We start from the raw sequence: 22,303 nt of genomic DNA, 5'->3' as shown, positions 1-22,303 counted from the left end.
ATACAAAAATAGATGAAGGAGCCCTCTTGGTATCAGGGCTAAATTGTGAACAAATTTAAAAAACATTTTCAGGGATCCTGTCTGGTTTGAGCTTCATGATAGATTCACAGACCTTCATTTGGAGGCCTGGATACTTTGTCTCACTGTCATTTTCAGATTCACTAGATTCCTGACTGGTCCTGGGGAAATTCTTTGAGTAGGGAACCTTGCCTCCTTTTTTTTCATAAAAGGTTGATGGTGGCGCCATACAGATATTGGAAACAGGAAACTAGCTAAACTGGCTGAGATACTGTACAGCTGTCTATGCATGGAGTGTGATGGGGTGACTGTGACAAGAAATTGTTCCCATTGCTTTAAGGAAGTCATTGTAGCAGAGCTCACCCCGATGATATGTTCCTTTTATGCTCCATAACAAATCATAGAAGCTTCAGTTCTTCCTGGTGGCCACATGTGCTGGAAGTGTGCCCAGTTGCAGCTACTGGTGTACTGCATTTCAGAGCTGGCATTGTGGGTGGACTCACTGTGGAACATCCATGAGCTGATCATGTCAAGGATAGAACATTCTGTGCGGTGGTCACATTGCATATACAGATTAAACAGACAGAAAGTGCATGAGTAATCATCAGGCAGTGTGGAGAATGGTAGGTCATACAGGAGTCCCCTGTAGCCATCCACCTTTCTAAGAGATATAGTGTTGGCGAGATGACTGCGACAGCAAACCTTATGGCACCATCTGTAGGTGTGCTGCAAAAGAGGGAAGAAGAGGAACAACAGGGCTATAGTGGAAGGGAATTCAACTGTAAAGGAAACAGACAGGCGGTTTGTTTCTGCAGCTGCGAAAGAGAATCCAGGGTACAATGTTGCCTCACTGTATCAGGGTCAAGGACATCACTGAATGGTTGCAGGGCATTCTGAAGGGGAAGGGCAAACAGAGATCATGGTCCGATTGGTAACAAGCGCAAAGGTGGAAAGAGGGATGAGGTTCTGAAAGCAGAATTTAGGGAGCTAGGAAGTCAATTAAAAACCAGGACCCAAAAGGTAATAATCTCTGGATTACTTCCAATGTCATGTGCTGGTCAGTACAGGAGTAGGAGGTTGGTTCACAAGAAGGTGTAGTTGGAGAGATGGTGCAGGAGGGAGGGCTTTAGATTTCTGGCACATGAGGATTATTTTTGGGGTAGCGTTAGAACCCAGGTTGTGCCTGAGCCAGAATGAGACTAACTTCCTTCAGGGAGGTTTGCCAGTGTTATTGGGGAGGATTTAAACTAACTCATTGGGTGTGGGGCCAGTGGGGTGGGGTGGGGTGTGATGTGGTGGGGTGAGGTAGGGTGGGATCTGCAAGAGCTTAGATCTGATTCAAAATAAAACAAAGCACTGTGGATACCAGTGAGCTGAGACTAAAGGAGAAAGTGCTGGAGAAATTCAGCAGTTCTGGCAGCATTTGGGGAGAGAAAGTTTAGATTTCGAGTCTCGTAACCCTTTTCCAGAGCATCACTGGACTTGAAATGTTAACTCTGTATTTCTTTCCACGATGCTGCCAGACCTGCTGAGTTTCTTCAGTTCTTTTTCTTTTTGTCCTGGATCTGATTCATTTGTAGTGGAAATGGCTCACTCCTGTCAATCATTTGTCCCCTTAGGCTATTTGACACATAAGGAGTCCCGTGCTGTGGCTTCACACAATTGATACTTTTAGAAATGCCTGGTGTTCTCTGGCAGGCTTCACTGAACCAGGTTTGGATCCCCTGTCTTGATGATAATGGGGATGTGCATTGTCATGAGGTAGCAGTATGTGGTGAAGTATGATTCTGCAGCTGCTAATGGTCCACATTGCTCATAGATGCCCAGAAAACGTTATTTCCTAAAGGACATTAGTGAACCAGATTGGTATTTATGACAACTACTATATTAAATTTTAAGACCAGAAATTTTAAAATTCAAATTCCATCATCTGCCATGGTTGAATTCAAACCAGTGTATCCAGAGGATTAGGTGGGTATCTAGATTACGAATCAAACAACAATATCACCATACCATTGCCTTCTGTTCACCCTGCATTTCTAAATGGCCCACACTTACTTGCAAAAAAGTGTTCAGAAGAGATTTGTGGTAAATGTTTTTACCCAGAGAATGGGGGTATCAGGAACTCACTGTCTAAAAGGGTGGAGTGATCACACCATTTGAGAAGTGTTCAGATAAATACTTGAAAGACCATTGTATACAAGGCTTTGGGCCATGTGCTGATTAGAATAGATGGGTTCTTGATGACCAGCATAAATCTAAGTGTTGTAATGCTGTAAAAGTCTATTGATAATGTCACTGGACTAGTAAACCAGAGATGTAAAGACTCATGCCTATGGGTTTAAATCCCATCATGGTACTGGTGAAATCCAAAATCAAGGAATCAAAATCTGGAATTAAAAGTTGGTCTCAGTGATGATGACCGTGGGACCATTATTGATTGCTATAGAACCATCTCATTCACAAAAGCCCTTTAGGGAAGGAGATTCTTGCTTTCACCTGGTCTGGTTACACATGATATCAGGCCCACGATAATGTGGATAACATTTAGCTGCCCTTTGAACCACTCAATTCAAGGATTAAGGGATATCTAAGGCATATTTGGACATAGAGTTCTCTGTGATCATACATAAGTCATTAATAAATACACAATATCACAATACAAATATAATAGTTAAAGACCCAAAATGTTTGCTAAGAGAACAGCTAGTTGCTTCATTTCCATTCTGGATTCTTCAGAATTCCAGAGCAACAGCATTTATGTGGCATAAATATACTGGTTTCCTTTTACAGATGGATGTTTTTGTAACTTTGCTGATAGCAGCTCCAGAAACAACAACACAGAGAGAAAACTGGACAATGGTGAATACAACTTTCCCAACATTAGCTCCAGAAACAACACCACAGAGAGAAAACTGGACAACGGTGAATACAACTTTCCCAACATTAGCTCCAGAAACAACACCACAGAGAGAAAACTGGACAACGGTGAATACAACTTTCCCAACATTAGCTCCAGAAACAACAACACAGAGAGAAAACTGGACAATGGTGAATACAACTTTCCCAACATTAGCTCCAGAAACAACACCACAGAGAGAAAACTGGACAACGGTGAATACAACTTTCCCAACATTAGCTCCAGAAACAACAACACAGAGAGAAAACTGGACAATGGTGAATACAACTTTCCCAACATTAGCTCCAGAAACAACACCACAGAGAGAAAACTGGACAACGGTGAATACAACTTTCCCAACATTAGCTCCAGAAACAACATCACAGAGAGAAAACTGGACAACGGTGAATACAACTTTCCCAACATTAGCTCCAGAAACAACAGCACAGAGGGAAAACCAGACAACAGTAAATCCAACTTTCCCAACACTGGCTCCAGAAACAACGTCACAGCCGGAAAACTGGACAACAGTAAATTCAACTTTCCGAACATTAGCTCCAGAAACAACATCACAGAGAGAAGACTGGACAACAGTAAATTCAACTTTCCCAACATTAGCTCCTGAAACAACGTCACAGAGGGAAAACTGGACAACAGTGAATACAACTTTCCCAACATTAGCTCCAGAGATAACATCACAGAGAGAAAACCAGACAACAGTAAATTCGACTTTCCCAACATTAGCTCCAGAAACAACAACACAGAGGGAAGACTGGACAACAGTAAATTCAACTTTCCCAACATTAGCTCCTGAAACAACGTCACAGAGGGAAAACTGGACAACAGTGAATACAACTTTCCCAACACTGACTCCAGAAACAACATCACAGAGAGAAAACTGGACAACAATGAATACAACTTTCCCAACACTGACTCCAGAAACAACATCACAGAGAGAAAACTGGACAACAGTAAATCCAACTTTCCCAACACTGACTCCAGAAACAACATCACAGAGAGAAAACTGGACAACAATGAATACAACTTTCCCAACATTAGCTCCAGAAACAACAACACAGAGGGAAAACTGGAGAACAGTGAATATAACTTTCCCAACATTAGCTCCAGAAACAACAACACAGAGGGAAAACTGGACAACAGTGAATACAACTTTCCCAACATTAGCTCCAGAGATAACATCACAGAGAGAAAACTGGACAACAGTAAATTCAACTTTTTCAACATTAGCTCCAGAGATAACATCACAGAGAGAAAACTGGACAACAGCAAATTCAACTTTTTCAACATTAGCTCCAGAGATAACATCACAGAGGGAAAACTGGACAACAGTGAATACAACTTTCCCAACATTAGCTCCAGAAACAACATCACAGAGGGAAAACTGGACAACAGTAAATCCAACTTTCCCAACTCTGGCTCCAGAAACAACATCACAGAGGGAAGACTGTACAACAGTGAATACAACTTTCCCAACTTTAGCTCCAGAAACAACATCACAGAGAGAAAACTGGACAACAGTAAATCCAACTTTCCCAACTCTGGCTCCAGAAACAACATCACAGAGGGAAGACTGTACAACAGTGAATACAACTTTCCCAACTTTAGCTCCAGAAACAACATCGCAGAGAGAAAACTGGACAACAGAGATTACAACTTTCCGAACATTAGCTCCAGAAACAACGTCACAGAGAGAAGACTGGACAACGGTGAATACAACTTTCCCAACATTAGCTCCAGAGATAACATCACAGAGAGAAGACTGGACAACGGTGAATACAACTTTCCCAACATTAACTCCAGAAACAACATCACAGAGAGAAGACTGGACAACGGTGAATACAACGTTCTCAACATTAACTCCAGAAACAACACCACAGAGAGAAAACTGGACAACAGTGAATACAACTTTCCCAACATTAACTCCAGAAACAACATCACAGAGAGAAGATTGGACAACGGTGAATGCAACTTTCTCAACATTAACTCCAGAAACAACACCACAGAGAGAAAACTGGACAACAGTGAATGCAATTTTTTCAACAACGTCCGAAACATCGACACAGAGAGAAAACCAGACAACAGTGAATACAATAATCCCAATAACTTCAGAATCAACTACACAGACTGAAAACGGGACGATAGTGCACACCCCTTTCCCCACATTAACTCCGGAAACAACAGCACAGAGGGAAAATCATACATCACCATCTGTTAAGCTTTCTCCATTGGCTACTACTACTAAAATGCAGAATGAGACATCACTAAATACAACAAGCCAATCCACTTCTGAACTACCAACTGGTATAGTATGATAATGATTCTCAATGCAAGCACAGTATATCCTCTAGGGTAGGCACTGATTGCTTCATTTCACTTATTATTTTCTTCCGTTAGACAAACCTACTTTAAATCAACTCTTTGTGAGGTTGACCTGGAATGTACCTGAAGTTGTAGATGAAACTGAATAATTTTGTGTGCAAGTGTTTTACTAGAAAGAAACAAAACAAGCCCATAAAGATTTGTGATGGAGAAATGTCAGCTGATGATTCTGATGAATAACATTTGTTGGTATTGTCAGGTCTTTCATTAATAAATGGTTTGTGACTGTTTGAATGATGACCGTGGGAAGAATGCATCAAATGCCAGATAGACTGCAATACTTTGGGTAAAGCCATGAGCTTCACAAATTTGTGTCACTGCTCAAGATGGTTAACTGAAAATGAAGCTGAAAATGTGTTGCTGGAAAAGCGCAGCAGGTCAGGCAGCATCCAAGGAGCAGGAGAAATGACGTTTCGGGCATGAGCCCTTCTTCAGGAAAGAGGAGAGTGTGCCAAGCAGGCTAAGATAAAAGGTAGGGAGGAGGGACTTGGGGGACCGGCGTTGGAAATGCGATCGGTGGAAGGAGGTTAAGGTGAGGGTGATAGGCCGGAGTGGGGGTGGGGGCGGAGAGGTCTGGAAGAAGACTGCAGGTTAGGAAGGTGATGCTGATTTCGAGGGCTGGGACTAAGACAAGGTGGGGGGGAGGGGAAATGAGGAAACTGGAGAAATCTGAGTTCATCCCTTGTGGTTGGAGGGTTCCTAGGCGGAAGATGAGGCGCTCTTCCTCCAGCCGTCATGTTGCTATGGTCTGGCGATGGAAGAGTCCAAGGACCTGTATGTCCTTGGTGGAGTGGGAGGGGGAGTTGAAGTGTTGAGCCACGGGGTGGTTGGATTGGTTGGTGCGGGTGTCCCAGAGGTGTTCTCTGAAACGTTCCGCAAGTAGGCGGCCTGTCTCCCCAATATAGAGGAGGCCACATCGGGTGCAGCGCCTACTTGCGGAACGTTTCAGAGAACACCTCTGGGACACCCGGACCAACCAATCCAATCACCCCATGGCTCAACACTTCAACTCCCCCTTCCACTCCACCAAGGACATGCAGGTCCTTGGACTCCTCCATCGCCAGACCATAGCAACACGACGGCTGGAGGAAGAGCGCCTCATCTTCCGCCTAGGAACCCTCCAACCACAAGGGATGAACTCAGATTTCTCCAGTTTCCTCATTTCCCCTCTCCCCACCTTGTCTCAGTCCCAACCCTCGAACTCAGCACCACCTTCCTAACCTGCAATCTTCTTCCTGACCTCTCTGCCCCAACCCGCACTCCGGCCTATCACCCTCACCTTAACCTCTTTCCACCGATCACATTTCCAAAGCCCCTCCACCAAGTCCCTCCTCCCTACCTTTTACGTTAGCCTGCTTGGCACACACTCCTCATTCCTGAGGAAGGGCTCATGCCCGAAACATCGATTCTCCTGGTCCTTGGATGCTGCCTGACCTGCTGCGCTTTTCCAGCAACACATTTTCAGCTCTGATCTCCAGCAGCTGCAGTCCTCACTTTCTCCTAACTGAAAATGAAGCCTTCAAAGCTAAGGTTGAGGGGAGAGCATGGAGCAATACTTATACCAAGAAGATAAACAAAACTGAGAGTCCAATGCAATGGAGTAGGGGAACACTAACTCAGCATCAGTGGAGCAGGACAATTGACATTTCGGGCGGAAGCCCTTCATCAGTAATCCAGGAGAGTTGCCCTTAAGTCCAGCCTGAAAGTCAAAATAAAAAAGTTGGTAAAGGATGGAGTAATCAAGTAAATGACAACTCCCGCAGACTGGATTAGCAGCATGATAGCAGTGAAAGAACCTGGAAAATTGAGTGTATGCACAAATCCAAATGAAGTCAATGAAGCTTTGAATAGAGGTCAACACTCTATACTAAATATTGAAGAAATTCAGTCACAACTTATCAAGACACAAGTCTTTACCATCCTCAAAACAAAGGGTGGTTACTAACAACTGAAGCTATAAGAAAACAATAATCTTCTAACTAGATTCTGAATGTCATTCAGGAGATACAGATAGTTAAATGCTTTTTAAAATTCGTTCATGGTATATGGCATTACTGGCTAGACCTGTGTTTATTATCCAACCCTATGTGATGATAAGCTATCTCCTTGAACTGCTGCAACCTATTTGGTCTAGGTACACTCATAATGTCGTTCGCGGGGTTTCTAGGATTGTGACCCCATGCCATTGAAGGAATGGCAATACATTTCCAAATCAAAATAATGAATGACTTGGAGGGAACTTGCAATGGTAATGTTTCCATGTATACGTATTGGCTGCTATTGACCTTCTAGATTGTGGTGGTCATGAGTTTGGAAGATGCTATGTAAAAAGCCTTGACAAATTTCTGAAAAGCATTTTGTAGATTGTGTATGCTCCTGCCACTGAATGTCGATGGTGCAGGAAGTGAAAGCTTATGGATGTGATGCTAATCATGATATCATGTTCTGGATGATATCAAGCTCTTGAATGATGTTGCACTTGCACTAATAAGGGAAGGGGTGATTATTCCAACACACTGCTGACTTGAACTCTATGGTTTGAATAGGCTTTGGAAAATCAGATGGTAGATTTTTTTAAGGCATGGTTCTCAGACTGAACTGCTCTTGTAAGCATCGTATTTATGTGGATAGTGCAGTTCAGTTTCCAATCCAATCTAAACCCCAGAATGCTGATGAGGGTCCAGCAATGTTACTGTCTTTGAATATCAAGGGGAAATAGTTCGATTCTCTCTTGTTGGAGATGATCATTGCTTGACACTTGTACAGCATTTATGTTATTTGCCACTTGACAGTCACAAACTATTCAGATCTTGCTGTATTTGGACATGGATGGTGTTGAACATTGTGTAGTCATTAGTGAACATTACCTCTTCTGACTTTATCATTAAGGGGAGGCTGTTCATGTTGCATTTAAAGATTTTTGGGTTGCGGACATGCTGTTTGACAATTCAACTGCATCAGAAGAGTATCAATGAGGATAGCATGTGTTAGTCAGTGATCTTCCAAAGTGGAAATTATTGTGAATAATCTGCTAGTGCATAGCAAGGCCCTCAGATGAACCTGAAGCTGAAAAATAAATGGAGTTGAAGATGCTTGAAGACAATTACATACAATGTGTACTGATAGCAGAAGGGCTTCATGTAGATCCTGACAAGGTGAGAGCTGTAGCAGAGATGCACTGACCAACAGATGTGAAACCATTGCATCACTTTGTTGGATATATGGTCTACTTCAGAAAGCTTTTGTCTTATTTGTCATAAAACTTCTCAGTCATCAATCGTTTTGCTAGCTCATAGCTCACCGCTAAAGACATAGCACAGTGGTACTGGGGCACAGAATGAGTTTCAGCTTTGACTAGAATTAAAGAGATTGTGAGGAAAATGCCACACTGAGTTACTATGATATCAAAGATGAAATCTCCTTAGAGTGTTTTGTCAGGACTTGGAGCAACCCTTATGCAGCAAGGCCAACCAGTTGTATTTACATCCAAGCAAAATGAACAACTCTGTGCTCCAATAGACAATGAATGCTCAGTCACTGTCTATGCTTGTCAGTACTTAATCAAAGCCTGTTTGGGAGAGACAAGTGACAATGGAGTCTCACCACAAGCCAGGTCAAAGCATCATCCTCAAATCACTTCTGATTGCTCCAAAGCATTTGTAAAGAATGTTACTTTGTTTCCAGAGATATCATCTGGAGGTGGCATACAAGTAAGAGGAACAGGTGTACATTGCTAAAATGCTGTCAAGAGGAGCCTTCCATAGAAAGACAGAGTGTTCCATTTTCCAGATAAAATAAAGCAACAGCTTGCCATGCTCTGGAAATTATAATTCAGTAGACCGGACTCTGAGAGACAAATATCATGTTCAAATTAAGCAAACTACAGAACAAGGTGCAATTCTCCTAATGCTGCAAGAAGTAGTGATGAAAGGATGATCTGAAACCATCAAGGATGCATCAGTTAGTATCATAGCAGATTGGACATAACTGGTGAAGTGATAGCCAAAGATGGCATCTTATACAGAGGAAATAAATAATTATTCCACGGTGATGACCAATGAGATATTGAAATGTAACCATTCAAGACATCAGGGAATTCAGTTTAGGCTGATGTTACATCCACTTAAAAAGTGAAAAACCCCAGAGATAACACAGCTCAGTCATGTCTATCTGAAGTAGAGGACTCTGAGTTTTTCTTCAATATCTTCAATATCTTCAGTTTCCTTCAATCCTTTTTTCAGTTCTTTGCTGATGGCATGAAGTTGTTTGGTAAAGTTCAAACTTTCAGTCACTGATTGAGAATTGATCTTTTGCAAACCCTGGAAGGATTTATTTTTCCTTCCTTTAGCAGGGACATGCATAAACAGTTTACAGGAAAAGGTGACTGGAGCCACTAGCCAGGATTGGATTTGCTGGTAACTTCCACAATACACATTCCAGACAAATGTGAGGTGATGCATTTAGGAAGACTAATTCTAGAGCAAATTATACAATGAACATAAGAGCCTTGGGAAAAGTTGATGGGCAGAGAGATCGGGGAGTGCAGATCCATTCTACCCTGAAGGTTGCTGCACACCTGGACAGAGTGGTCAAGAAGGCATATCGTATGCTTGCCTTCATTGGACGGGGTGTTGAGTATAAGAGCTGGCAAGTCATGTTAAAATCGTATTGGATGTTGGTTCGGCCACATTTGGAATACTGTGTACCGTTCTGGTCGCCACATTACCAAAAGGATGTGGGCGCTTTGGAGAGGGTGCAGATAAAATTTACGAGGATGTTGCCTGGTATGGAAGGTGCTAGCTATGAAGAGAGGTTGAGTAGGTTAGGTTTATTTTCATTAGAAAAAAAGCAATTGGGGGGGGCTCCTGACTGAGGTTTACAAAATCATGAAGGGTATAGACAGGGTGGATAGAGACAAGCTTTTTCCCAGGGTGAAGGATTTAATAATGAGAGGTCACACTTTCAAGGTGAGAGGTGGAAAGTTTAAGGGGGATCAATGAGGCAAGTACTTCACACAGAGGGTTGTGGGTGTCTGGAACGCGTTGCCAGCAGATGTGGTGGAGGCAGGCACGTTAGATTCATTTAAGATGCGTCTGGACATATGCATGAGTAGGTGGGGAGCAGAGGGATACAGATGCTTAGGAATTGACAGACAGGTTTAGACAGTACATTTGGATCGGCTCAGGCTGGAGGGCCGAAGGGCCTGTTCCTGGGCTGTAAATTTTCTTTTGTTCTTTATACATACATATAAGGTGTGTGTGAGAGAGAGAATAGTTACCATGGCAACAGCACCCACCAGAGCAATGTCCTTCCCTGGAAAGGGAACATCACCCTAAGAAAGAGCAGATAGGAAATAAATAGCTAACAGAAATGTTCATGCACTCCATTAGGAAACCTGCATGATTCCAAGATTAAGTATGCAATCATATACAGAGACTGATGCATGTGAAATTAGCACAGTTTTAATAATGAAAAATAATTTTCTTTGACCATTGGTAACTTAAATAATTTGCAACAACAAATGATAGTGCATACATTTTTTGAAAAGGTTTTGTGAAAAGGTGATTGTTTGGAAAAATGCAATTGTATTTCATGTACTGGATGGCTTTTATTACTTATGTGACTTTTACCTGTGCTGTAATTGACATTATGCATCACCTGTGGTAAACACTAAACGGACATCAATTTGACAGACATAATGAAGGTGTTTGATAAGAATGAATATTTTTTTTAATTCCATTAGGTTTAGTTAAAAAAAGTGTGTATTCATAAACTAATAGTTCTACCTATTATCACAAGGGTTGTCTTTGGAATAACTTGTCACAAAGAGCTGTAAGGGCAAAATGCATGTGTAGAGACTGAATTAGATTTTTGATAAGTAGTAGAATCAAGGGTTATGGGGAAAGGGCTGGAAAGTGGATGATGTTGGATCAGCCATGAGCCTATTGAGTAGTGGAGAAGACTGGAGGGGCTGAATAGCCTACTCCTGCACCTATTTCTTATGGTCTCATGGTCTTACTATGGAAATCATTTTAAAGTTTAGCCTAGTAATAACAGGAAAAATACTGTTGAGTTTAGTTACGGGCAAATGGGGCTAGTGCAGTTTAGAAAATCTGGTTGGCATGAACAAGTTGGACTGAAGGGTCTGTTTCCATGCTTAGGACTTGATGATTCTACTAATTGAAGTAACTTAGTCACCCCCAGTAAAACTGCTGAAGAAATGACATATGCAGATTATGAAATTAAAACAGAATGGCAGGATAGTGCTGGAGTAGCTGATCTAAGGGAAAATTTTAACATACTATCTACTGCCTCCACTTTCTGGAGATGGGTGTCAATTGAGTGGATGGAATTTAATGTGATAGAAGTTGCATGATGGATCACCACTCATGTTATTAGACTCTGTAATGTTTTCATTTTATATATGTTGACTTTCAGAAACAATAGCGGCACAAGCTACAGCAATGTCAACTCCAGAGTCAACAACACCAACAATAGAAATCACCTCAAGTTCAACTGCAACCTCAGCAACCACCTTGACAACTACAACCTCACCAACCACCATCAGAACTACAACCTCACCAACCACCATCAGAACTACAACCTCAGTTCCAGGAAATCTGTGTAAGCCTGATTCTTGTCAAAACGGTGGGACATGCATTGAGGCGACATATAATTATGTTTGCATTTGCCCTCAAGATTGGACAGGAATAAATTGTGCTGAAAGTAAGTATATGAACCAGTGATTCCATTCTTTTAAATTATCTTGCTCTTCTTATTTAATGTGAATTCAATTAATACATGTATTCCTAACGATACCACTGTTAAAGATATAATCACGGTCAAGATCTTTTAAAGAAAACAAATTTCTTGTTGTTGAAAGTTCTTTTCCATAACATTTATGTTTACTGAAATAACAACATATCACTTCAAAATTTCTCTATAATTTTTCTCTACACTCCCAATTTGTTCTTTCTTGTGCTGTCTTTCTATTTGCCTCATCTCCTGGTTTGCTCTTCACAAATGTTTCTTATTATTAATCTGTCTGTTTCTGACAGCTTTACCATTTATCCTTGCATTCTTTGTGTAATTTTATTTCTCTCTCCATTGAATGCATTCCTCACAGTGCAATATGACCAAACAGTTGTATATTGTGCTTCATGTCCATATAGGAATGCAGAGTGCATCAATGCCCATAACTCTGACAAGGCCGGGGTGTGAAGCATGCATTATAAAAGTTGTACTTGCTGAAATTGTACGAGATGTCTTAGAGATTCAGAAATAAACTTATGGATTTTTTGAGAGCTGTGTTTGCTCCATTCATCAAATAAACAGTCATATGATTCTGTTGGTTTTGCTCATCTGAATTGTGATGCGATGTAAATGAGAAATTGGGGCCAGAATGAGGAAATTCCCATAGTCGCAATAAGTTTAAACAAGGCAGCCAAATGACCGGTGGTACTAGGCATTAAGAAAAAGCTGTTTTTTCTGGCCTCTTCTGGTAGGCACCCAACCTGTGTCCATTGTAACACAAGCAACCACCACTGCCAATTAGATCATGAGATTGCTCCCTGATGTTGAATACTTCAGAAAGCTCAAAAGTAGAAGGTGACCAGCATTCACTATGTCAATGCAAGAAAAGTCTTTGCAGTTTGGATCTGTCACTTCTTCTTTAATGAACTCAGGTCTCAAATATGTGTTAGACTCTTGATGTATGTTGGCCCATTGTGCAGAGGAAGTGATGTAAAATTATTCAGGATCTGGACATGTCAGGTCCTGGTACAGGCTGAGAACTTCATCTGGGCCCTGTTTAGAGTAGAACTCCAAAAGAGGTTAATACCTCCTCTGATGTGCTGTATTTGTTGATTTCAGTTCAGAAAATAGTTAGGACATTCAGATGAATCTCTATACATCTGGGCTACAGATGGGAAAAGTCCAAAGCGTTCCCTCAGCGAGAAAATAAATTTGGAGGCAGTAAAGTGTATGTTAACAACTACTTTCCAGTTCACATACTTGGTTGGCATTGACAGGTAGCTGGTACCCATGGCAATATACACAGCATGGATTAAATATTCACAGGAGAAGAAAGGAAGCAAAGAGGAAAGAGGAGAAACCAAAATTATTCCCATCAAAAATGATACAGAACATAGGCTAGAAATTATTGAAAACTCTCCTGATAAATTTATTATCTTTCCCCAGAGGCAGTCTGCAATCAATCTATACATATTCTTCCTAATATTAATCTGACATTTCACCACATTCAGTTGGGATCCACTGGATTTTCAATACAGGTCTGTGGGTCTTCACCAAATGGTACGTAAATTAAATTTTTAACATGTGACCTGTTTAGCAGTTATCCAATGTTTATATAGCCTTCTTCTTTGCAGTGCACAGCTAGTTAGTTACTTAATAATAGTATACTTGCCTGTCAATGGTTCCCATTTCACGCAAACAGTCAGTATTTCTGACTTAGCATCCCCTATCCATATTTCTGGAAGAAATCCAACCTGTTTTTTGATATTCACTAGTTTCTATAATGAACGCAAAGATTGTTCTATGTTAAAGGTTCTATCTGAATAAAAACAGAAAGTGCTGGACAAACCCAGTCCATCTGGCAACACCTAAGGAGAGAGACAATCTAATTGGGGCTGCTACTTTTGGAATCAAAGCTCTGCTCATATGTCAGTGAGAATTTCTGGACTTTTTTAATTTTGTGAGGTTTACAATTTCTGCTGGCAACATGGAGTTGTAATCAAGCAAGGGAGTGGGAACCATCATTGAAATTAGTATGCGAGTTAGATAGAGGGGGAAAGAAAAATTTGTAGAGGGACATCAATAAGACCACAGATGAAGGAGCCAAAAGAGATGACTCGGCCCATCAAGTCAGCTCTGCACTCAATGATATCCTAGTTCATCTGATAATCTCAAACTCTACTTTCCTGCCTTTTCCCCATAACTTTTGATTCCCTTACTGATTAAACACTGTCCATCTCAGCCTTGGATATGGTTGATGACCCTGCCTTTATAGCCTTCTGTGTAAAAGAATTCCACTGATTGACTGCTCTCTGAGAGAAGAAATTCATCTTCACCTGTACTCAATGTGTGTCCCATTTCTCTGAGAATATGTCCCATGGTCCTCGACTCCCCACAAGTAGAAAGTACTTCTCTACATCCACCCTGTCAAGTGTCCTAAGAATTTTACATGTTTCAGTCAAGTCTTTTATTCTTTTAAACTCCAAAGAGTAGAAGCCCACCCACACCTCATTAGAAAATTCCTTAATCCCAAGGATCAACTGAGTGAATCTTCTTTGGACTGCCTCCAATGCCAGTATGTTTTTCATAGATTAAGGTCATGGTACTTCAGCTGTGGTCTTCCTAGTATAGCAAGACTTGCTTAGCTTTTTACATCACTTTCTTTGAAATAAAGGCTAATATTCCAATTGCCTTCCCTATTATCCGCTGAGGCTTGTGTGATTCCTGGATGAGGACTCTCAGAGCTGAAAATGTGTTGCTGGAAAAGCGCAGCAGGTCAGGCAGCATCCAGGGAACAGGAGAATCGACGTTTCGGGCATAAGCCCTTCTTCAGGAATGAGGAAAGTTTTCCTCATTCCTGAAGAAGGGCTTATGCCCGAAATGTCGATTCTCCTGTTCCCTGGATGCTGCCTGACCTGCTGCGCTTTTCCAGCAACACATTTTCAGCTCTGATCTCCAGCATCTGCAGACCTCACTTTCTCCTGAGGACTCTCAGATCCCTCCAAGCTGTAGCTTTCTGCAATCTTTCTCCATTTAAATAATATTCAGCTCCTCTATTCTTCCTGTTTAAGTGCATAACTTCATGTTTTCCTGCATTATATTGGGCAGCACGGTGGCACAGTGGTTAGCACTGCTGCCTCACAGTGCCAGAGACCCGGGTTCAATTCCCACCTCAGGCGAGTGACTGTGTGGAGTTTGCACATTCTCCCCATGTCTGCGTGGGTTTCCTCCGGGTGCTCCGGTTTCCTCCCACAGTCCAAAAATGTGCAGGTTAGGTGAATTGGCCATGCTAAATTGCCCGTAGTGTTAGGTGAAGGGGTAAATGTAGGAGTATGGTTCTGGGTGGTATACGCTTCGGCGGGTCGGTGTGGACTTGTTGGGCCGAAGGGCCTGTTTCCACACTGTAAGTAATCTAATCTAATCTAATATTCCATTTGCCAAAGTTTTGCTCACTCACTTCATCGATCAATATCCCTCTGCAGGCTGTTTGTGTCATCCTCACCACCTGTCTTCCCATCTATTATCATTTACAAACTTGGTTATTGTACATTCACTTTCCTCTTCCAAGTAACTATTATATGTTGTAAATAATTGTGGCCCTATCATGATCCCCATGTCACAACACTCATTATAGGTTGCCATCCTGAAAATGCCTTCCTTATCCCAACTCTCTGTTTCCCATTATTTAGTTGTTCTTCTAACCATGCTTAATATGCTAACCCCAACACCATAGTCTCTGATCTTACTAAGTAGTCTTAAATGCAGTATTTTATTAAACATCTTTGGAAATCCAAATGCAACACCATACTGGTTCCTCCAATTCCTTTATTTATCCTGTTTATAATCGAAGAATTCTAATAAATCTGGCAGTTATAGTTTCCCTTTCATGAAGTCCTGCTTACTCTGCTAGATTATGTTATGTATTTCTAAATGTTCTGTTATTGTATCCTTTATAATTAGTAACATTTTTCTAATGACAGAAGTTAAGCTAACTGGCCTACAGTTATCAGATTTTTGTCTCCTCTCTTTTTGAAAATCATTGACATTGGCTTTTTCCAAATCTCTGAGACATTTCCAATTCTAAGGATTTTTGGAATATTACTGCCAGTGTACTCACTCTCTCTGTAACTACTTCTTTTAACATCCTGGGATTGATACCATTGAGTTCAGGAGATTTATTGGTCCTCAGCCTGGTAAGTGTCCCTTGTACGTTTCCTCCAGTGATGGTTGTATTCATTTACTCCTTCCCTTTTGCACCATGGTTTAGTATTTTTGGAATGTTTTTAGTGTCCTTTACTGTGAAGACTGATGCAAAACATTTTTTTAAACTCCTCTGCTGTTTCCCACTTCCCCATTATTATTTACCCAATCTTTAAGTAGTCTATGTTCACTTGAGCCTTTCTTTTACTTTTTATATATTAAAAGAAGCTCTTACTCTCCATTTTGATATTATTTGCCAGTTTACCCTTAAAGTTTATTTTCTCCCTCATTTTAGTTGTCATCTTTTGTTGACTTTTAAAACTTTCTTAATCCTTTGCTTAATCAGTAATCTTCCCAAATGTTTTTTCTTTCAAATTTATGGTATTCTTAATTTAATTGGTTAACCATGGCTGGTTTATTTCCTTCCTCGATTTCTTCTTTCTCACTGGGATATGTCTTTGCTGTGAGTTATGAACGAATTTCTTAAATGTCTGCTTTGGTTTATTGACCATCTTTTCTGTTAGTCTGTTTTCCCAGTTCTCCCTTGCCAACCCTATCCTCATTGCTTTATAATTACCCATAGTTAAGTTGTACACAGTTGTTTTTGGCCTAAGCTTCTCCCTTTTAAACTGAGTGCTAAATGCTACCATTTTATGGTCACTGTTTCCTAAGGAATCTAGTGCTCTGAGATTACTTATTAAGCATGCATTATTACCAGATCAAAAATAGCATGATCCCTAATTGGAGCCACAGCATGTTGTTTTGGAAATTTGACCCAAGCATATTCTATGACTTTCTCATCATGGCTACCTCTGCCAATTCGATTTTCCTAAACTATACAAAGGTTGAAGTCACTCATGATTAAAGCACTACCTTTCTTCCATGCCCCTATTATCTGCCAATTTGTTCTTTGTCCTACAGCATAGTTACTGTTCAAAGACCTATGGATTCCTCCCTCCAGTGTCTCCTTTCATTTGTTATTTCTCACTTTCGCCCATATGAATTATAATCTATCTTCCAATCTGTAATATTTCTTCCTATTACATTTTTCAATCCTGTATTAAGAAACTCTCCCTGCCTGTCCTTTCAAGAAACCACCTACTACTGAATAGTTAGCTTTGGTCTCCTTATTACCATGTCTCTCTATTTGTGCCATTAATTCATTTAATTTGTTGTGAATATTATGCATTGTTAAGTAAGGAGCCATTAATTCTACCTTTTTATCATTTTTTTCCCCCCTTTGATCCTATTTGGTGCTTTTTCATGTTTCTACATTCTGTCCCTTTCTGTCCCACTCTGGGTATCATTGTCTCAATAACAGCCCAGCAATCCTGCCAGATCCCTTTGCTTTGTAAGTCTATGTAGAGCCTCTCCAGAACCCTCTTGCCTTCTAATTAGGTGAAAGCCCTCTCTAAAGCCATACTTATTCAATTGCCTAGGTATCTCTACGAACTCAGAGCAGGTTTGGGATTGGGGAAGGGGTGAGAATTTGAAAAGTAGCACCCATGAATTGATGGGTATTGGATTAGAGAAGAGTACTGGCATGAACTGAACTGGAACGGATGATGAGGCAGAGGGCCACTGTGAACTTGCAAATAGGAAAAGGTAGCGTACCAAAAGGAACTGGGGAGAGTGAATTGGGGAAATTGGAGAGTGGTGTGAAGTGTTGTGGAGGGGAATATGAGAATTATGAACACGAGTAAAGGGGGAGATCTAAGAAAGTGTGGTGTAGTACTTGCAGAAATAGATGAAGTGATAATGGGTAAAGAGTGTCAGCATGAAGAGGGAAAATAATGTATTTTAATCTCTCACACACATGGAAATAATTCACATCATTAATATAAATTTTAAAAATGGTATGAATTTACTCTAAATAACTCATAGTTTATTTGCAGAAAATTAGAAAATTCTTCCCCCAATCTTCAATCAAGTTTGCTGTCTTTCACAATTAAGAAAAGGGAAAATACATGTCTCCCAATTGTTGAGAATCTTTTAGAAGGAATGTCAAACCAATGCATCGCATTTAATTAGTCAAATGATAAAAACAGTCAATTTATTACCTTTCATTTGTTATTTATAAGATGGAAAACCTCTTGCAACGCGACAATGTGTGTTAAATAATGGAAACTTGAGTCTGACTGAGCCTGTCCTCTTTGATTGCTCTAAGAGTCTGCAGAGTGTCTTGGTAAGTCAGTAACAGATTATGAGCAATAAATTAATACAAAGAAGTTTAAACCTTTTTTTATTGATATGGTTGCAGAAGTAATTACAGTTTAATGCCAAGGTTATCAATCCATTCATTGGATAGAAAGTCAATCTGCGACCAATGATCTGACCTGGATATCCACAGCCACAATTTGAGCTACAAAGCTAGTGGTCACATCCCTCCTGGCCATTCCTCAAGTGGTTGAGATTGTCCAGATTTTCCACGGAAGTTGAAATCCATGACTTCACCACTCAGATCAATTACCAGGTAGTGGTTGGTGAAGTTTGCAGTCAACTGGGAGGTGCATAATTGAGCTCTAAACATGAGGCTGTCGTCAGTTTGTAGGGTGTGGATCTGCATGTAGCTTGCAGCAGGGATCTATGTTATTTTCCACAAATATGTTGTTTCTTTTTTGAGTTCCAATGTCAATGGAAATGCTTCATTAGCTATAGAGCAGTGTTGTTCTTTGAGGAGGTTGTTTTCCCTGTAATATCAGGAGATACAATATGTACCAACACAGAAAGCCACTGGAATTGTATTGGCCTCAACATCCTAAATATAATCCCCATGACTGCTCAGAGCTGAGTATTGGATGCATTTTGTGGCAGCTTCTAAACCATTTGAATAGATGAAAGCTGCTATTGGCTAGACCAGGCAAGTGAGACTATGTGTAGTGTTTTGTCTGTGTGGGATATCTGTCAGTTTCTATTTGAGATTTCCCCTTGGATCAATTTTCTGGGCTTGTTGCTGATAGATCAATATGTGGTCAAGATTGCTCTCAAGGTGTTTTGGTGTAGCATTGTGGGTAAGAGGTCACATGCAGAACTGGACATGGAGTTCTTTCCTGGCCTTCAAGTTATTCAAGTGGAACACTGAAACAAAAGGTTTGGCAGTGTTTAGTCAAAGTCTCCTTTTTCTGAAGTAGGACTTCCAGCAAATAGACAGATGCAGTGAGTGTTCTCAGTGTCTTGAAGTTCTTTAGCTATAGTAGCCAGTGACAAGTTGATAGAATACGCAAAGAACCATGATTTTATGGGAAGGATGTCATCGATAAACAGAGTTTGTGTGAGGCATAATATCAATGGGAGGCCATTGATGGTTATGGATTTGGTAGTTGAAATAGTTTCCAAGATGCACAGTGTCAATTGCTGAGTACAGAGTTAATTCGTTGCAGAGTTTTCACATACAGATAGTGTCAGAGAGTTGGCACTCAGTCCCGCAGCATGGCTGAGTGCCAACAAGCACAACCATCTTCCTTTGGGTTAGGGGTTAGATGTGTGTCAAAGATTGGAATGTCTTGCTTCTGGTTCCCATTGACGTCAGTTTTACAAAGAAAACAAAATCAATTGCTACATTGATGTCAAGGGTAGATGTTCTGGAATTTGTCTCTTTTGTTTATGTCTGGATCAAAGTTGTAACGATTTCTGGAGTTGAGTGGCCCTAGTGAAACTCAGAATGATCACAGGGTAGCAGATTATTGCTGAGGACATGCCACCTGACATTTCTGGAGTACAGGTTTTCATAAGTACAGCTGGTGGGCCATCAGTGTCCATAACCTTTGCAGTATCCAGTACATTCAGCTGTTTCTTGATTTCATATAGAGTGAATTGAATTGATTTAAGATTAGAACCATTCTGTGAATTTCAGCAGGAGGCTGAGATGGATTGTTTACTCAGCACTTCCAGCTGAAGATGGTTCCCAGCATTTAGCCTTAAATACAGATATTCACTGCCATTCAGGCTATGAATGTTTATGGAAATTCCTGCTCTGGCTGGTTGTTTAATTGTTGACAACTGTTCATATCTGGGTGATAAGTGCCCACCTACCACCACAAATTGGCATTTTATCCACTTGGGACTATTTAATAAGCCTGAGGAGAATGCAATGGCCAATAAACAGAAATCCCTCTGACATTTTTAACCATGTTCACAATTAGTCTCAGAAATGAAATTTCTGCCCCTAATGTCTCCTGATTATTCCTATCATCAAATTCAGCCACTTAAGTTGAGTACCTGTCCTTTTGCGATATGAGGTTAATCTATCATTACTTTTAACATTATCCATTACCCTCTGACAATTTATTTTGGTTAATCTTATTAATGGGGCAATTTTGTTGTTTAATTTTAGTTCTGATGTGAATTGCCACCTGAAACGTTCATATCTCTTATTATTTTGATTTGCTGATAAACCTGTTTTTGTTTCCAAAATGCCATGATTATGTCCCCTTACTGTTATTTGTCAACCAGGATGATTTGACTACCTTAAACATCACAACTGCTGCATCTGCCACTCTGGTGCTGACGTCTAAACCAGAAAGCTTAACTGTGGAAGATGTTACAACAACTACACATATTCTCAGTAAAATAATGCAGGATCCTACACAGTTAAAACAAGAGGTCAGTTCTATATTGTTAAAAAGTAAAACAATCTTCTGAAGTTTGTTTCTTTGATTAAACTTGCGACACAAAATTTATGACAGTTCTACTGAAAGATTAATGACCAGCTTGATATTGTCATTTCCAGTATAATGTAGACCAGTGACCCTGTGTTTTGAATGATAGGTTCCCCATTATGAGACAAAGGATACTCTGTTTGATGGAGGGTACACTTTAGGAATGCAATGAGGTGGGAATTGTGAGAATTTGCTTAGGTCATTGACTGAATTCTTAATGCCGAGAGTGTGGTGCTGGAAAAGCACAGCAGGTCAGGCAGAATCCAAGGAGCAAGGAAATCGACATTTCCTGATGAAGGGCTTTTGCCCAAAATGTCAATTCTCCTACTCTCGGATGCTGCCTGACCTGCTGTGCTGTTCCAGCTCTACGCTCTCGACTCTGATCTCCAGCATCTACAGTCCTCACTTTCTCTAGTTGAATTCTTAATGCACTGGGGGAGAAGAACAAATCAGAATAAATCTTGTACTAACTGTTCTCTAAGAGGTTTTAGTTCTGATGTAGGTCGCCACCTGAAATGTTCATGTCTCACTGTTGGTACAGTATTACCTTCAACTTAGTGCCCTCCTTCTCTATCCTCACAACTATCCCTACTTCCTGTTGGTTTCTTTGATGCTTTGCTCCTTCTCTAGTCCAGAAGATTGATCTGACAGAATGTTCATGTGTGAAATAAAATATTTGCATGACAGAGAAGACGTGGAATCAGAGAAGCAAAACCAGCTCAAAGTTCTTCCCAAAATCTCAAGATAAACTCATTAAGACCTTAAAGCAATTGAGGGTATCACAATATTCAAACATCGTGATTGGTTAAACAACTGCTGCATTCAGTAAGCATCACAACATGCTGCAGAGTGGTTATAAACCTGAGCAAGACAATTGTGAGAAGATAGCATTATGTACAGTAGTCTGAGCTACTTAAAACTAGTTTGCAACTTTTTAAGGTGATATGTATGTTGCTGAAGCAACTGGGATGATGCAAATTGGCAGACATTAGGCTCCAAAGTTGTCCAATGCAGCACTGGAGGACATGGTGCTGGATATGGGCAGAAGGTGAAAGGTCACCTACCTATAAGAGGCATGAAGGCTTTCCAGAAAAAACTCTGAGTAGGCATTGGAAGCAGAAAGCTGTGTAGCTCAGATCAGACTTGTAGTTTCACGTACTTGGAAATAGTGCCACAAAATGTAATGACCATATATGTGCTCAAGGTTATTATACACATCTTCAAATCTCAGAGCAATTCAACTATAACATGGATACACTTATTGCTCAATGCACCACATCTGTATCACTCATCTACTTACAATATCTCTTAATTACAATTCACACCTCATATTCATAGCTTTACTTAACCCTAAACATATTTACCGCAGTTACAA

General features: G+C 40.6%; 1 protein-coding gene across 4 annotated transcripts in view; it reads left to right on the top strand.

The window, feature by feature from the left end:
- LOC122556324 (adhesion G protein-coupled receptor G7-like) overlaps nucleotides 1-22,303 on the top strand; it is an 80,201-nt gene that overhangs the window by 1,848 nt on the left and 56,050 nt on the right. The window contains exons 1-5 of one of the 4 annotated variants that reach the window (XM_087993513.1): nucleotides 3,926-5,239; nucleotides 11,756-12,043; nucleotides 13,517-13,630; nucleotides 18,352-18,455; nucleotides 20,723-20,872. In XM_087993513.1, coding sequence (XP_087849639.1) covers nucleotides 3,952-5,239; nucleotides 11,756-12,043; nucleotides 13,517-13,630; nucleotides 18,352-18,455; nucleotides 20,723-20,872 — 1,944 coding nt within the window. In that variant the 5' untranslated portion in view covers nucleotides 3,926-3,951. Of the gene's footprint in view, nucleotides 1-3,925; nucleotides 5,240-11,755; nucleotides 12,044-13,516; nucleotides 13,631-18,351; nucleotides 18,456-20,722; nucleotides 20,873-22,303 lie in introns of those variants that run through there. The other 3 variants (XM_087993515.1, XM_087993514.1, XM_043702949.2) reach the window with 3 other exon arrangements.

The sequence above is a fragment of the Chiloscyllium plagiosum genome, unplaced genomic scaffold (assembly GCF_037043375.1).
Source record: "Chiloscyllium plagiosum isolate Xiang-an unplaced genomic scaffold, Cpla_swu_hap1 HiC_scaffold_13, whole genome shotgun sequence".
Classification (NCBI taxonomy): domain Eukaryota; kingdom Metazoa; phylum Chordata; class Chondrichthyes; order Orectolobiformes; family Hemiscylliidae; genus Chiloscyllium; species Chiloscyllium plagiosum.
The sequence above is the reverse complement of the archived record's forward strand: the minus strand, read 5'-3'. Positions and strand labels throughout refer to the sequence as shown.